This window comes from Moschus berezovskii, chromosome 2, assembly GCF_049115385.1.
Source record: "Moschus berezovskii isolate FMDL1 chromosome 2, NW_MosBer_1.0, whole genome shotgun sequence".
Taxonomy (NCBI): Eukaryota; Metazoa; Chordata; class Mammalia; order Artiodactyla; family Moschidae; genus Moschus; species Moschus berezovskii.
In genome coordinates, this window is record NC_142461.1 from 30,255,756 (window position 1) to 30,273,308 (window position 17,553).

At 53.0% G+C, this 17,553-nt stretch overlaps 1 protein-coding gene across 8 annotated transcripts in view; it reads left to right on the top strand.

Annotated features, from left to right (window-relative positions):
• The window catches only part of TNS1 (tensin 1), a 244,910-nt gene that overhangs the window by 110,892 nt on the left and 116,465 nt on the right, over positions 1 to 17,553 (top strand). For all 8 annotated transcript variants that reach the window (XM_055397230.2, XM_055397229.2, XM_055397231.2 and 5 more), the window contains one exon: positions 17,023 to 17,064. In XM_055397230.2, the coding sequence (XP_055253205.2) occupies positions 17,023 to 17,064 (42 nt within the window). The remainder of the gene's footprint in view (positions 1 to 17,022; positions 17,065 to 17,553) is intronic.

The following is a 17,553-nucleotide window of genomic DNA, read 5'->3' on the forward strand; positions in this document are numbered from 1 at the left end:
GATCTGCCAGCTCCCCCTTGTCATGCTTAGGGGACAGTGGGAGTAAGTGATGCACTTAGCGGAGGGTGTACAGAGAGGAGTGAGTAACAGTTGTGAGTAATGGCTGAGTGTGTCTGTCGGGCAGGTGGCTCTTAGACTGTACAGAGCTGTCCAGGGCTCCGGAAATGCTCTCTGGAGGCCCAGGCACTGAGTCACGCAGCCTGAGCTCCACAGCCCCTGCCCTCATTAGAAGCCCGGAGTCCCTCATCTCCTGGAGTTTGGCAGCTGCAGGCCTGCTTCCCCCACCCTTTTGCCTCTCTTGTGTTTTTCTGCACTAGCCCCTCCCACCACCTATACCTCCACCCCACCTTGACCCCATAGCTGACCTGTTTTGTCTTCAAAGCACCCTGGTGACTTGATCGCCTGAAGGAGTATAGATTTTTTATTCTGGCTGTCCTGGGTTTGAGTGCCAGCTCAACTGTTGAGAAGTGAGTGGTCTTGGGCAACTGAAGTTTTCTGGTTGAGTTTCAGTGGTCGCATATGGAGGAACGGAGTGTTGCTTTATGTGCATATTGCTGAAAGGGTTAAATGTGATAATGTGTCTGAAGTAAACAGTACCAGGTAGGTAGTCAGATAAAGCGGTTGTTCCACAAGCCCTGAACTTTGTTTTGCTCCTCCTTACCACCTCCACCTCTACAATTCCTGCTTCCGCGTCTTCATCCCATCGTTCTCAGGATGCTTATCTTCTAGCTGGATCTGCCCCCATCGTTTCTACATGCGCCTTCCTGTTTCTGCCCTCTCGTATCCAGCTTCCATCAGTGTGCCCTACAAGCCCCGCCCTGCCCCCCTCCCGCTCCACCTGCTGTCGCGGAACGATGCCCAGGGCTCAGGTGGGCCGGGTGAGTCCGAGGGGAATGTGTTACTTGTCCGGCCTGGGTGGGCAGGCTCCTGTGGGCACCTCACGCCTCCCACCTCTGCCGGTTCATGCTCGCCTCTCCCTGCTCCCCACTGTCTGCCCACGTGGGTCATTTCCCCTTCTGGCTTCCTGAAGTCAGCTGAGCTCAGGGCCGTTCAGACTGCCCCTGCCAGGGGGTGTGTTCCTGTCTGTGAGGCTCTGCTTGGGGTGGGGCAGGGACGGGGCACCAGGGAGTGACTTTGCATCTGGGCCTGGCAGGGGTCCTGTGACGTGTGGGTGCGCTGTGTGTGCCTCCGGGCATCTGAGCTCTGTGCAGTGTCTGTGGGTCCCTGGAGCCTCTATCTGATGTGGACTCTCTCTCCTGTGTGTTGAAAATCTGCCTGTGTTTGGGAGGGGGGTTCGGGAGGGGGAACTCATGTACACCTGGGGTGGATTCATGTCAATGTATGGCAAAACCAACCAATATTATATTGTAAAATAATTAGCCTCCAATAAAAATAAAAAAAATGTATATTAAAAAAGTGATCAATTACTAAGAAAAAAAAAAAAAGAAAACCTGCCTGTGTTTTCTCAGCCAGATAGAGCCTGGTCTTCCGCCGCCCCTGCCCCTCTCTCCACCCCCTCTTCCCTTCAGACCTGGTTTTGGATGCGGATGCGTGCATCTTGAAGGGCCTCTCGGGGAACCAGGAAACATTGAGGGGAGGGGGGGAGTGGATATGCGTCAGATGGAGCCTGAACAATGCTGGTGACAACCAGGCCTCTGCTGGCCTTCAGTGCTGGCCTGGCTTCAAGTCTCTGCTGCTGGCTAATTGGGATCGGGAAGGGGCTTCCTGTGACTGGGCCACAGATGGGTTTAAAGGAGCTGCGGGAGCTGGGCTGCCCTGCCCTGGGGACCTCCTGCCCCTGGGGCCCCTGGAGCAGTCCATCAGAGCAGATGGGGCTCCAGAACACCAGCCCTTGACGTGCATTAATTGTGCGGAACCCACCACACTGGCTTCTCCTGCTGCTGCCGTCTGTGGCCCAGGAGTTTTCTACATGAGTGAATTTTCAGATAATTGAAGCTTAGGTCATGTAACAGTCGGAAGTGCCAAAGAAAAAAGTTGAATTGTTTTGATGGTAATCTTTTTCATTGTGTTATACTGCTCTGAGCTCTGTCTTAAGGTTGACTCCTCTTATTCTGTTATGGTTCCTCAGTTTTGACCTCTATAAAGTGGGCCTATGAACAGAACCTACATCACAGGGTTCAAGAGAGGATTACGTGAGTTGCAACACATCAAATGCACATGGTATGCCCCGGACAATTTGCTCACCCATAAATGAAGGCGCCGAGGCATGGAGAGGTGTAGGAACTGCGTCCAGCTCAAATGGAAAGGGGCTAATGTTTTCCAAGCATGTGCTGCGTTCCAGGCATTTTTACTTGTGTCATCTTAGTCAACTTTATTTTGTCCTCCCAACCACTGGTAAAGAACCTGGCTGCCAGTGCAGGAGATGTAAGAAACACGGGTTCGATCCCTCCGTTGGGAAGATCCCACTGGAGGAGGGCATGGCAATCCACTCCAGTATTCTTGCCTGGAGAATCCTGTGGACAGAGGAGCCTGGTGGGCTACAATCCATAGTGTTGCACAGAGTCGGACACAGCTGAAGAGACTTAGCACGAGCGTACGTGACCACTCTGCAAAGTAGGTCTGCTTATCCCCAGTGTGGCTCTCAGTAGCCAGTCTGTGGCAGATGGGTATTTGAGCCCAGGCCTAACCCTCGGGCTCCTTGAAGGCAGGAGGAGCGGGTTTGGTGCAAGAATCATCTGTCATTTGTAGCCTGTGTGCATCTTACAAAGCTACTGGCCTGTTTCACTGCTGTCTTGATGGTACTCAGACGATACCCACCCTTGAGCAGGGCCTGCACGTGGCAAGTCAGTGGCTCTTTACGGACGAATCTTCAAGTTTTCTGTTTCTGTACCACGAGGTAAGTAAGTGTCCTTTTGGCTTCCTTAGTGGCTCAGCTGGTAAAGAATCTGCCTGCAATGTGGGAGACCTGGATTTGATCCCTTGGGTTGGGAAGATCCCCTGAAGAAGGGAAAGGCTACCCACTCCAGTATTCTGGCCTGGAGAATTCCATGGATTGTATAATCCATGGGGTCGCAAAGAGTCAGACACGACTGAGTGACTTCCACTCCACTAACCCAGTCCAGGGCTTTTCTATCTTACCTCTTATCTTTTGGTTGGAAACTCATGCCCCTCAATGTGTTCAGGAATTTAGAAATGAGGACCCACAAGCAGAAGGTGTTATGATCTTTTAGAATTGAACCCACTTCCAGGTCCCATGTTTGTGTTAGGTTCAGAGCAGTTTGGCGTCAAGTGATGAGACAAAATGACTTTTAGCTGCTTAGGGAATGCAAGGCTACAGATGGGCTTGGAGAATACAGAATTTTCTCCTGTTTGTTTTTCTTTTGGCAAGCGTTAAATCTTTAAAGAAGGGGGTAGGCCTTCCTGATCAGCAGCAGCATCAGGCAGTGATTCAGGCAGCGTGAGAAGCCTGAAGAACCAAAAAACCTTTGGGCCATTTCTTCACATCTGAGTTGTCTTTTTTTTCCCCTCCTACATTCTGTTTAATGCTTTTGAACTTGAAATGCATCTTATGATTGAAAGTGTACATTTTTGGGTAGCCTTCCCTCCTCAAAAGCTATTGTCCAGTTGATGCTACTCCAGACAGTCAGTGATGTCTTTGAGATTAGGAAACAGAGCCATGCACACCTGTGGTTTGCAAAGCCTCCTGAAGATGTGGAAGGGACTGAAGCCTGCAAGCTGTTGTCCTGTTGTCCTGAGAGCTGACTGTGGCTGAGTTTAGGAAGGCGCAGGGAACCTCTCTTGTCTGTGCAGGTTTGAGGGTGGCCCCCAGCCTTGGAATTCTCAGTTTGGGGCCTGGCTTAGTCCGTCCTCTCCTCCACCCCTGCCCCAGCCTCCTCTGCTGGGGCCCCTTTCATGCTCCTTGGCAGGTCCTGACCCCTCTGGCTTCTTGGGTTTACCCCTTGCTCTTATTAATACATCTTTTTTTTTTCTCCCACACATCTTTCTTTCCTCACTGTCTTAGCACAGCTTAGGGTCAAAGACTTTGATCCTTCAACTTTTCATCAGGGACAGAAACCCTCATGGGGAGTAAGGGGGCAGGGTGGGCAGTCTCCCTCTGGGTGTAATTTCTGGAAAACCAGATGGATTTGAATCCCAGTGAAATAATATCCCTCTTATACCTCCGTTACAGCAGTTCTTGGGTTCGTTTATAATTCTGTTTACATGCCTGTCTCCTCCACTAGGCCACAAGTTCCCCTCCCGGGTCGGGCCATCCTTATTCCTCTCTGGCTCTGCAGCTGGGAACATGGCACCGAGGGCCCCTGTTACTGTTATTGAAGGAGTGCACTGCCATGCTTGTGTGCCCATCACCTCCTCCCTGTCCCCGGTTCCACTAGAACCTTGACCACAGATCACAGTCCTTTCCTTCACCAGATTCTTCTAGGAACTTCCTAGAAGCAATGTTTTCTGTGCTGGAGGCCATTGTTCTTCGACCCCCTGCTCTAGAACAAATGGCTTTTCTCCAGGTGGGAAAGAAGAGCTGGGGTTTTCCCTGCTCTCTAGATCTTAGGAGAAGGTGACCTTGGAGTCTGCCTGTCAGACTCCCTGTTGAGTGCCTCCACTTACATAACAGAGACCCTGCATCCTCTTCATGGGAAATAGATGGGGAAACAGTGGAAACAGTGGCTGACTTTAAATTTCTGGACTTCAAAATCACTGCAGATGCTGATTGCAACCATGAAATTAAAAGGCGCTTACTCTTTGGAAGGAAAGTTATGACCAACCTAGGCAGCATATTAAAAAGCAGAGACATTGCTTTGCCCACCAAGGTCCATCTAGTCAAGGTTATGGTTTTTCCAGTGGTCATGCATGGATGTGAGAGTTGGACTGTGAAGAAAGCTCAGCGCCGAAGAATTGATGCTTTTGAACTGTGGTGCTGGAGAAGACTCTTGCGAGTCCCTTGGACTGCAAGGAGATCCAACCAGTCCATTCTAAAGGAGATCAGTCCTGGGTGTTCATTGGAAGGACTGATGCTAAAGCTGAAACTCCAATACTTTGGCCACCTGATGCAAAAGTTGACTCACTGGAAAAGACTCTGATGCTGGGAGGGATTGGGGGTGGGAGGAGAAGGGGACGACAGAGAATGAGATGGCTGGATGGCATCACCGACTCAATGGACGTGAGTTTGAGTGAACTCCGGGAGTTGGTGATGGACAGGGAGGCCTGGCGTGCTGAGATTCATGGGGTCGCAAAGAGTCAGACCCGACTGAGCGACTGAACTGAACCGAACTGCGTCCTCTGAGTGCTCCGGGCTGGACCCCTCAGTGGTGGCCGGTTTCTCCTGTCTTCTTGCATCCCCTTGGAATGTTCTCAGTAATCTCCCTACTCTGCTCGGAACCCCAGCTCAGAGTCTCCTTTCACTTTGGTCTCCTGTTCTGCCTCCACCCTCCTCCTGACTCAGACATCTTCCCAACCCACCTGCCTTAGAAGCCATGCCCCCCATGAAACTCTACCTGTAACCTCTGATTTGGGCAAAGTGCTGTGGTCCTGGGCAGAGCCAAGTCATGGGGTGCTGCTGCTGCTGCTAAGTCGCTTCAGTCGTGTCCAACTCTCTGTGACCCCATAGACGGCAGCCCACCAGGCTCCCCCATCCCTGGGATTCTCCAGGCAAGAACACTGGAGTGGGTTGCCATTTCCTTCTCCAATGCATGAAAGTGAAAAGTGAAAGTGAAGTTGCTCAGTCGTGTCCAACTCTTAGCGACCCCATGGACTGTAGCCCACCAGTCTCCTCCATCCTTGGGATTTTCTAGGCAAGAGTACTGGAGTGGGGTCATGGGGTGCTACCAGGTTGGAACTCTGGTTCCACTACCTACTGCAGGCTAAGGATGTGACCTCTCAGAGCCTCGTTTCCCCTTCTGTAAAATGGGCTGATAACCCCTACCTCACAATGTGCCATATGGAAAAAACAAACAAAGAAACTTGAAAGTGGTGTCTCTGGCTGGAGCAAGGGCTTCAAGGCGAAGAGGCGAGAAATGGGACTGGAAAGAGAGACACAGCCAGGTCCCGAAGGGCTGTGAGGACCATATTAGGGCATCTGGACTTTATCCCATGGAGCTGGGCTGAGGGCAAGGAGGCGGATGTCAGGAGGCTGTTGTAAGAATCTCCATGATTTAAAGAGACTAGGGGTGAGGGAGTGGCTTGGAAGGATACTCTGGTGGAGGAATTGGCCAGGCTTGGGGGAGATGGGGGGTGTAGGAAGAGTCCAGCTGGCACTCAGGTTTTTGGCTTAACAACCTTAGATGGTTGGGGAGTGGGGTGGTCGTCAATGGCAGTGAGGGAGCCAGGAGGAGGCAGAAAGGGGACAGGGCTGTGAACCCAGGACGCTGACCAGGGTCAAGTCCTGGGCCCAGCTCTGCCCTCGTGCCCCTGCTGGTGCTTCCCCGTGCCCCCGCACGCCCCACCCTTGTCATTGCCAGGCCTCTCCTGGACCCCTGGCTCCCCTCTTGTGTTCCCGGGATCTGGCACGTAGGAGATGCTTGGTACCTGTCTGTTGAACTCAGTTCCTCTGACTTTCTTGCTTATAAGGGTTTGCTCATGAGAAGTCTGGCCCGGTGTGCAACTCAGCCCTCCCAAGGGTCACTGATTTTGGGTGCAGTCCAGTGTGGCCCCTGAGCTGGGCCCTTGGAGTCCCGGCTTGGGTCCCAGGGGAGGCAGATCATCAGAAAAGATGTTCTGCCACCAGCTAGGCATCCAGAGATCTGGGTGCTATCTTACGCCATCCTCCGGACAGGCTCTGAAGGGGACCAGCTGCTGAGGGCCGGGCCTGCTAGCGCTCAGTGCCAGACCCACCTCACCTGCTTTGCTGCTGCCACGACCTTCTGGGGAAGTGTCTGCTCTGAAATATCACATTCCAGCAGGCTGAAGAGGGTCTGACACACCCGGCCCTCCCCTTGTATGGGGTTGGGCTGTGCACACGGCTGCTGTGTGTGGGTGTGGCTAGAAACTTCCCTGTCTGGAGGGCCCTTCTTGAGCGCGCAACAGGACTTGGAGGCCAGCAGGGGCTGGGGCAGCCAGTGAGTGGGGCCTGAGAAGAGGCTCCCAGGATAAGAGGGAGGGTTGGGGTTCAGGGAGCTGCTGGAGCTTGCAGGAGGAATGACTGGGTCACTGCTCCAAGAGGAGCCTGGCCCAGGAGGGTTTGGGGAAGGGATGGGCCTGGAACTCTGGGGGCAGTGACTGGAGTCAGCCCTCTGGGTCGCCCCTGTGTCTTGTCTGCTTGGGTTCTAAGTTGGAGACTGCTGGGCTTGGGGAAAGGACCAGGCCCCCTCCCTGCCCCTGGCTGGCTCCCTGGCCCTGAAGGGGCATGGGCCCCCGCCCCTCAGCTCGAGGTGTCCCTGGGAACAGGCCCCTTCTTGCCTCCAGGAACTTGACGCAGTTCCTTTCCCGGTCGTGAGCAGAACTCTATATAAGGGAAGGAAACAGCAGAGCAGGTTGAGAGCAAGCTCTGGTGAGGATGGGTGGCCTGGAGGGGAGGCACAGGCCTGGGGAGGAAATGGAGCCAGGGCCGGGGTCCCCTCCTTCTCGGGTACCCCCCGGGCTCAGAGCTTGAGTCTTGAGGCTCATTCTGGGAGGCCAGTGTCTTCGAACTGTCCTGGGGTGCTGCCCTTTTCACCCTCGGGCCTTGTACTTGCCCAGTCTCCATCCCCATGGCTGGGCACTGTGTAGCTGTCTGACTGTAGCATCCACACTCACCCCTCACCCAGTTTCCAAGCCAAGCCCTGGTCCAGTTGGCTGGGGTTCCCAGCCTGCTTTCGTCCAGATGGCAGGGACTGGCTGGGGCTTTATAGAGCCCAGTGGGGATTTGTAATGTGAACTTGGAGGTGCTGGGCTCTCCACACACAGAGGTCATCTGATTGTGTCCTCAGACACAGGGCACGTGGGCTGCGTCCCTCTGGAATCAGTGTCTGCGTTATTCTTGACTCCTCGGTGTCACTTCAGTGACCAAGTCTCGGAGGATGGCTGATTCCTGCCCACCTCAGGTTCCTTGAGTGGGGCCCAGAGGATGAGCAGCAGGCAGGGCTGAGGGCGGGATCCCCGGCCCTGGAGGGCAGGAAGGTGGTGGTGCCCTCCATGCTCTGCTTGGGGGAGAGCAGTAGAGTCTGGAGGGGGCATCCGTTAACATGGGGGTGGGGATGGGGACCCTAGACAGGTACCTGATGGTTGCTTAGGGCTTCCCTGGTAGCCCAGTTGGTAAAGAATCCGCCTGCAATGCAGGAGACCCCAGTTTGACTCCTGGGTTGGGGAGATCCGCTGGAGAAAATAGGCGACCCACTCCAGTATTCTTGGGCTTCCCTTGTGGCTCAGCTGGTAAAGAATCTGCCTGCAATGCTGGAGACCTGGGTTCGATTCCTAGGTTGGGAAAGTCTCCTGCAGAAGGGAAAGGCTACCCACTCCAGTATTCTTGGGCTTCTCTTGTGGCTCAGCTGGTAAAGAATCTGCCTGCAAAGCGGGAGACCTGCAGTGCGATGGCCCCTTGTCTCTAGACTTCAGAGCTCCTCCCCATCTTTTCCCCATTCCTTATTATTCTTAGTGTTACTGAACATCTCCTGCTTGCATTAAGCTCTCCATCCTTCACCTTCCCTGGTCCCTCTCCTACTCAGGCGTCTTCAGTGGCTTCCCAGTGCTGGCAGCTGGAAGTTTTAACTCCTCTGCTGGGTGTTCAGAGTCTCCCATCATCCAGCCCGGAGGGAGACTTTTGGGCCAGTCTGCTTCCCTCATCTCCTTCTACATGCCTTTCAGGGCCATCTCTTCCTTCCCTTCACCCATCCTGTGTCCCAGCCGAAGGGGATTCTTTTGAGGTGGGAAGCGTTCCCACCTCCATGCCTTGTTTGTGTGGTTATTTCCTCCTGAAATGCCCTTTCCCCATTGCCACCTTCAAAACCTGCCCATGGACCTCATAAGCTGCAGGTTCTGAGCAGAGCCCCAGAGCTTCTCGATGAAAATGACCCATGGGCTTCCCTGCCCTTCTGGGGCTCACAGGGAGAGCCACACAGTAGACAAGCAAAAGCAATGTGTTCTTGAGGCCCGGCTCGGGTACCCCCTCTTCCATGGAGTATGCCTGGGCAACCCCCCACTCCCCCCCAGCTTTCTCTGCGCTCTTACAGTCCTGGCTCTTGTGCCACAGCGCGGGCCTCATCTGGCCATGGGGACAGTGTGACTTGCTGGGAAAGGCAGGTATTGCAGGCAGGCCGACCTGGTATCAGTCCTGACACTGCCACTTGATAGATGCGCCATCTTGGACCTCACAGGATTGTTGAACTGAGCTCTTGTAAGATGAAGATGCTAAGGACCTACTTCAGGAGGGGCATGAAGAAGGGAGGGTGTTATTCGAGGTGGGTGCCTGGAGTTGTTGGGGGAAGCATGTGCAGCAAGAACTTCTCTGGAAGCAACGCAAGTGTCCATTCATGGATGACCGGGTAAACACAATGTGGTACAGTCATACGGTGGAGTAGAATTCAGCCTCAAAGAAGAATGCAACTCTGATACATGTGACATGAGAAAGTCTTGAAAGCGTGATGCAGAGTGTGTTAGTCTGTTGGGCCTGGCATAACAAAATATCACACACTCAGTGGTTTGTTTATTTATTTGGCTGCCCTGGGTCTTAGTTGCACCATACAAGCTTTTCAATCTTGTTGCAACACACAGCATGCAAACACTTAGTTGTGGCATGTGGCATCTCATTCCCTGACCAGGAATCTTACCCAGGCCTTCTGCGTTGGGAGCGTGGAGTCGTAGCCACTGGACCACCAGGGAACACCCACAAACTCAGTGGTTTCAACAACAGAAAGGTGTTTTCTCACAGTCTGGAGGCTGGCGGTCAAGATCAAGGTGCCGGCGGGCGTGCTTTCCGCCCAGGCCCTCCTTGGCTTGCAGACGGCTGCTTTCCCCTTGTGTCTCCAGTGGCCCTCCCTTTCTGCATGTACCCCCAGTGACTCTCTGCTGGTCTCGGTCTTTTCCTGTGAGGACACCAGTCGTATTGGATTAGGGCCTCACTTTAACTTAGTCACCCCTGGGGTTTCCCTGATGGCTCAGACAGTAAAGAGCCTGCCGCAACACAGGAGACCTGGGTTCCATCCCTGGATCAGGAAGATCCCCTGGAGAAAGGAATGGCTACCCACTCCAGTATTCTTGCCTGGAGATTCCCACGGACAGAGGAGCCTGGCGGGCTACAGTCCATGGGGTTGCAAAGAGTCAGACATGACTAAGTGACTAATACACACACTTAAAGGCCCTGTCTCTACATACAGTTGTATTGTGAGGTACTGGGGGTTTGGACTTCAACCTAAGAATTTAGAGGGATACATCAGTTCATAACATTTAGTGAAATAATCCAGAGACAAAAAGACAAATATTGTACGATTCTTCTTATATGAGGTACCTAGAATAGGCAACTTCTAGAGACAGAGAGTCGGAGAGGGCAATGGCAAGCCACTCCAGTACTCTTGCCTAGAAAATCCCATGGATGGAGGAGCCTGGTAGGCTGCAGTCCGTGGGGTCGCTAAGGGTCAGACACGACTGAGCAACTTCACTTTCACTTTTCACTTTCACACATTGGAGAAGGAAATGGCAACCCACTCCAGTGTTCTTGCCTGGAGAATCCCAGGGATGGGGGAGCCTGGTGGGCTTCCGTCTATGGGGTCACACAGAGTCGGACACGACTGAAGTGACTTAGCAGCAGTAGCAGCAGCAGAGACAGAGAGTAGATGAGAGGTTACGGGGAGCGGTGGCGGGGGGAGTGGGGAATTATTGTTTGATGGGTGTCAGGTTTTTCTGTTTGGAATAATGAAAATGTTTTGGAAATGGATAGTGGAGATGATTATACGGCATTGTTAATATACAATGCCACTGACTTACACTTAAAATAGTTAAAATGGTAAATTTTATGTTAAGTGCATTTTACTGTAATTAAAGTGGGGCAGGGGGGAGGCTAGTAAGATATGGGGAAGATCACTTTTCTGCTCAGGATTATATGAAATGCTCAGTCCCCAGACTCAAGTGGTTCTAGTTTGGCTGGGCTGTACTCCAGCCCTGGAGACCAGGTAGACATGGGTGGAAGGCTGGGATGCCATGAAACCAATCCTGAGACTTGAGGACGGGAGTGTCACCCACTTGGGGATGAGGTCCTGCCACTCATCAAGTAGTCAGGTGATGGGGGCATTGGGAGGCAGGTGCCTGGGTTTTCACCTACAACTCTCCCCTTCTGGCTGGTTGACTCTGTTATGATCGCTTCAAGCCTCAGTTTCTTCATCTGTAAAGTGGGAGCAGTAATACCGACTCTGCAGGATTGGAGGGTCTCAGAGACAACACAAGCCTATGGTAGAATTAGCTCCCTTGAGTAGGTGCCTAACAGATGGCAGTGATTCAACCGCTAGTAGTGGTGACTGGTGCCTCCTGTCCTTGGGCCTTGGGTCACTTTCATCTTTCTACAAATCTTTCGTGTGTACCTACTGTGTGCTGGGATTAGTATGATGAACAAGGCATGTTCCTTTTCTTTCAGTTCAGTTCAGTTCAGTCGCTCAGTCGTGTCCGACTCTCCGCGACCCCATGAATCAGCACGCCAGGCCTCCCTGTCCATCACCAACTCCCGGAGTTCACTCAAACTCATGTCCACAAAGTCGGTGATGCCATCCAGCCATCTCATTCTCTGTTGTCCCCTTCTCCTCCCCCCCCAACCTTTCCAAGCATCAGAGTCTTTTCTAGTGAGTCAACTCATTGCATGAGGTGGCCCAAGTATTGCAGTTTCAGCTTTAGCATCAGTCCTTCCATTGAACACCCAGGATTGATCTCCTTTAGAATGGACTGGTTGGATCTCCTTGCAGTACAAGGGACTCTCAATGCTCCTTTCCTTTAGGGCACTTGATTTCTAGTGAGTAACAGATTATAGACAAGGAAATAAACACATCTATAATTACATATTGTATTTAGGACTGTGAAGGAGAGAGAGGAATTCAGGAGAGAGAATAGCTATGTGTGTATGTGTGTGTGTGTGTGTATAACTTAAGGGAGTCAGGAAGGGCTTTAGGGTGGTAGCATTTAAGCCAAAGCCAGAAGAATAGGAAGGACCCAGCTGTGCAGACAGCTGGGCTAAGAACATCTGGGCAAGGAAACTGAATACTCAGAGGCCCTGAGGAAGAACAGAGCTAGGTGTCTCCCGAGGACTGAGAGGAGCCCACCCCTTGGGTGTGGCTTTGGGTCCATGACAAGGGGGAAGGACACAGAGTGACAGTGGGAACAGGCCAGGGGGCGGGTTGTGCAGGGAACCCCCTGACTGGGCTGCCTGCTCTCAGGACTCTCTTGTCCTGAGGGAGTCTCCAAGGCTGTGTCCTGTTGTTGGCACTGTTCCCAGGGACCTTTGAAGTTCAGAAAATATTAGTGGGTGGAGGGCTGATGAATGCCAGGCTTTGGCCCAGGTGCCAGGTTATGGAGCCTGGTAACGCTCACATCCTGGCAGCATTCCTGCCTTTCTACCTCCAGAGCTGCACCGTTCTGCTGCAGTGTCCTTGGGCAAGTCGCTACTCTTGCTGTGCCTTAGTTTCTTCATCTGTGAAATGGGGATAAAACAGTATAACTCATGCATCTTTCCCCCTGTGAATTTTAAAGAAACTTTTTTAAATTGGAGGATAATTACTTTGAGGTATTGTGTTGGCTTCTGCCATACAACAACGTGAATCAGCCACAAGTACACACATGTCCCTTCCCTCCTGAACCTCCCACGCCATCCCATCCCTCTAGGTCTTCACGGAACACAGGTTGAGGTCTCTGTGCCCATATAGCAGCTTCCCACTGGCTATCTGTTTTACACATGATAGTGTATATATGTCAATGCTACCGTCTCAATTCGTCCCACTCTCTTCTTCCCTCGGTTCAGTTCAGTTCAGTCGCTCAGTCGTGTCTGACTCTTTGCGACCCCATGAATCACAGCACGCCAGGCCTCCCTGTCTATCACCAACTCCCGGAGAGTTGGTGATGCCATCCAGCCATCTCATCCTCAGTCGTCCCCTTCTCCTCCTGCCCCCAATCCCTCCCAGCATCAGGGTCTTTTCAAATGAGTCAGCTCTTCGCATCAGGTGGCCAAAGTATTGGAGTTTCAGCTTCAACATCAGTTCTTCCGATGAACACCCTGGACTGATCTCCTTTAGGATGGACTGGTTGGATCTCCTTGCAGTCCAAGGGACTCGCAAGAGTTTTCTCCAGCACCACAGTTCAAAAGCATCAATTCTTCGGCGTTCAGCTTTCTTTATAGTCCAACTCTCACATCCATACATGACCTCCTTCCCTACCTATGTTCAAAGTCTGCATTTTTATTAGGATCAAATGAGTCCAGGGAGAGGGCTTAGGACAGTGACAGACACATAGGCACATCCCACAAGCTTTCTGTTCCTGCTCTCGTTGTGTAGGGCTCTGGGGAAATTTGTCTGTACAGGAGAGTCGGCACGGCAGAGAGGGCCAGACCACGTCCCTCTCTACAGCCAGACAGCTGGGGTTGCATCCTGCATTCTCTGTTGGACACTTGATTGACCTCTGTGCCTTGGTCTTCTCGGCCACAAAATGGGATGCTCAGGGTTGTGGGAATGGAGTGAGTTAATTCACGCCAGGTATAAAGCAGAGTGCCTGGCGGGTAGCAAGTTTGATGGGAGTATTTGCTGCTGCTGCTACTTTTAGTGTTGTTACAGTTTTCAGAATGGAAAGGCTGAGCCTCAGGCCCACCGGCCCGCACCCTCTGTGTGCCGAAGGATCGAAGGATCGTGGAGGGAGACCCGGGGAGGAGGCTTACCTGAGGCTGAATTCCCGGGCCTGAGTCCTGGAATCCTGTCCTGCCAGCCCTGGGGAGACAAATGACCGGCACCCCCCCCCCCCGTATCTGCCCTCTTTGCATAGGGAGTGCTTCTAGCTGAGGTCCCCAGGGGCCAGTGGGAGTGGTCGCTGTGACACCAGGCGCGTGGGGCCACAGGGCACTGGCCAGAGTGGCAGGGGGCTCTGGCCCTCCCTGGCACATTCCAGGCTCCTGAGGGGGTGGCCAGGAGCCAGGGTGCCGGAGGGAAGGAGAGAGCCTTTTAAGGAAACATTTCTCTGCTTTAAAAAAAAAAAAATGAGAGACAAGAAACATTGAAACACACAACAAAGTTAGTGGGCTGGCTGGCGGGCAGGCCTGGAATGCGCAGCTGTGGGAGGTGGGTAGAGGAGGCCCTGGGGGGCAGTAGGCCACGAAGGGGCACCCCGGCATCAGGCCCGCAAACTGGGGGTCCACAGTGCAAATCTGCGCTCTCAGAGGACAAAGACGGGACTGGGGTCAGGTTCCATGGTTCCCCACTGCTTCAGGGTGGTACTTGGAGAAGGGAATGGCAACCCACAACAGTATTCTTGCCTGGAGAATCCCATGGACATAGGAGCCTGGTGGGCTACAGTCCAGGGGGTTGCAAGGAGTCGGACATGACTGAGCGACTAGTACTTTATGGTGGTCCTAGATAAGAAGCTCTCCCTCTTGTCTCGGAGGACACCTGTCCGTCCTGCCTTTGCCTCAGTATGTGTCTGTAACCCCTCTCACTTCCCTAACCCCCGGTCCCAAATGGAGAGCAGACACACACTCTCGGGTGCTGCGGGGCAGACAGTGGCAGTGGACGGGACTTGCCTGTGTCTGGGAGTCCGTGGCTCTAGCGGGCAGCGTCCCGTCCTCTTGCAGCCGATTCCACAGTTAGGTTCTCAGCCCCGTTCCAGCTCTAGCTCCGAGAGAAGGAGCAGAGCAGGATGCTGATCTGTGGGTTGACCCACTCCCACCCGGGCCTGGGGGCGCATGGGTGATAGGAGGAGTGGGACAGGAGGGCCTGGCCCCAGGAAGTTGAAACCTACAAGCCCCAGAGTGGGATTTGGGGCTGGGGCGGAAGGAGACAGGGAGGAGGTCACTGCTAGGTGCTGGACTCCTGCTCTGAAGGTGCCTAGGGGACAGCAAGTGTCCCCGTGACTGAGACCTTGTCTGATGGGCAGGGTGCGCTGAAGGCTGCAGCCACCTCCAGACTTTCCTGCCCTTCTGCCCTGTTCTCTTGGCATCCTCCACCCCACCCCTGGTCACTGATCAGCTGTGTGACCTTGGGAAAGTTGTTTACTTTCTCTGTGCCCCCTGTACCTCAACTGGAGGTATGATAGTACCTACCTTACTGTTGTTGAAAGGGTTACATGGGTTTAATGTGGGTAAGGCTTTGATAATAATGCCTGGGCTTCCCTGGTGGCCCCGACGGTAAAGAATCTGCCTGCAATGCAGGAGACCTGGGTTTGATCCCTGGGTTGGGAAGATCCCCTGGAGGACAGCATGACAACCCACTCCAATATTCTTGCCTGGAGAATCCCCATGGTCAGAGGAGCCTGGTGATCCACAGTCCATTGGGTTGCAAAGAGTCGGACATGACCGAGTGACTAACACTTTCAAGGTGTTGATAATAATGCCTGCTATATATTGATAGTACACATTGAATCAGTTATTCCTTTTTTGGCTTCCTGTATGATTCTCCCAAGTCCTAGAGTAATGTCAGGTACAGGGCGGTAGGTGTGTGTGCTGTGCTAAGTCACTTCAGTTGTGTCTGACTCTTTGTGAAACCTATGGATGATAGCTCACCAGGCTCCTCTGTCTGTGGAATTCTTCCAGCATGAATCCTGCAGTGGGTTGCCATGCTCTCCTCCAAGGGTGATAGGTACTAAGATTCAACTCAGGTCATTTTGCTGGAGAATAAGTTGGCAGGGAGCCTACAGCATGGCTGGGTCAAGAACGCAGGGATGCCAACTCCCAGCCCCTCCACCTCTTCCAGAGCTCGGGGCACATGGTTCTGCAGGTGTGGACCCTTTCTAAGCTGGCATATCAAGCCAGGTGGTCCCTGGAGCTGGTCAGATGATAGAATAGGGTCAGGGGACAGAAGAGCTCAGCTGAGGGTGATGCCTCATATGAGAAGCCAGCTCCAACTGGGGCTGGGGGCTGTCACTGCTCTTCTAGGATGGGGGGCTGGATCACCCACTGTTGGAGAAGATAGCCACCTGCTCTTTGGAGATCCACAGCTTATGTCCAGACATCCTCATGCCTGGGGCACAGGGAGGTGGGGAGAGCTTCCCCCTTCGTCCCCTCTGTGGGCCCCTGCGTGGTGTTCAGGTCAGGAGTTGGAGCCAAGGTTGAGGTATGAGCTCCAAGAAAAACGTGTCCTGGCTAGGAAAAAAGAAACGCACCGAGTCTCTGATAAAGGCCTCTGTTAATTGTCAGGGTAGTGGTTTGGCTGCTGGGCCCCTGGGGAGGGAGTGTTATCTCAGGGTAGGGAGCAATTCAGCCCCTTCTCTCCGCCCATCTCCCTCTGACTTGAGGCCACGGGGCCACCCCCTCCCTCATCAGAGGAGATGAGGATGATGACAAAATAATAGCTCACCCTCGGAGAGTGTTTCCACCCTCAAGACCTTCCACACGTATTAGCAGAGTGGCCAGTTTCTTTTGAAAGTGCCGACAGGCCCTTCCCCATGCTGTTTCCCCACACGGTCTGGGACGCTTGGCCAGCCCTCTGCAGCTCTGACCTTTGAGTGAGACACCTTGGCATTTGGGAGAATGGAGGAGGTGACTTTTCCTTTCCTAGAGGTCTTAAACATGGTTTTAAAAAAACAAACCAAACCAAATCTTACCATATTGCAGAAAATTTAGAACATAGAGCAAAAGAAAAAAAAAAAAACACAAACCTTATTCTTACTACCTTAACTCTGGTGCTTTGACCTCCAGTCTTTCTGCATATTTCTTTTTACAGAATTTTAAGAATGTGTCCATTTCATTTTTGCCTCTTCCTCTGAGCACTGTTGCCTAGGCATTTCCCTGTGTTGCTGCACAGTCTTCCAGTGAACTCTTCTACTGGAGGGTGTCAGTGTTTGCGAACTGAAGGGAGGGGTGTCCAGCCCTGGCTGGGTGGGGAGCAAAATGATCTCAGGAGGCCCTGGGTTTCTATGGGGATGAAAGATGCTAACCTTGCCCTTTCTCTGTTCCTCCCACAGGTGGCTGCCCCCTGCATTCCTCCTTCCAGCCATGAACTGGTGGTGAGTGACAGTCCATTCCTGCCCCGCCAGCCCACCCTCCTCTCTTTCCTCAGCTCCTGCTGCAGCTTACTTTGCCTGCATGCAAAGTCACTTCAGTCGTGTCCGACTCTTTGTGACCCCATGGACTGTAACCCTCCAGGCTCCTCTGTCCATGGGATTTCCCAGGCAAGAATACCCGAGTGGGTTGCCATTCCCTTCTCCAGGGGCTCTTCCAGACCCAGGGATCCAACCCATGTCTCATGTGTATCCTGCATTGTAGGCAGATTTGTTACCGCTGAGCCACTGGGGAAGCCCCAAGCAGCCTGGTAGCCCCCACAGGTGCTGGGCCATTAGGTAATGAGGAGGAAGGGGCTGTGTCCTGAAGCTGAAGCCCAACTAGGAGGAAATGAGTCATGAGGTCCCTTCGTGACTTCATGAGACTGCGACTTAAGTCCTTGGAGAAACCCATAAAAGGGCATCTCGCCTGTCTCTAGGCCTGGTCAGGTGCCT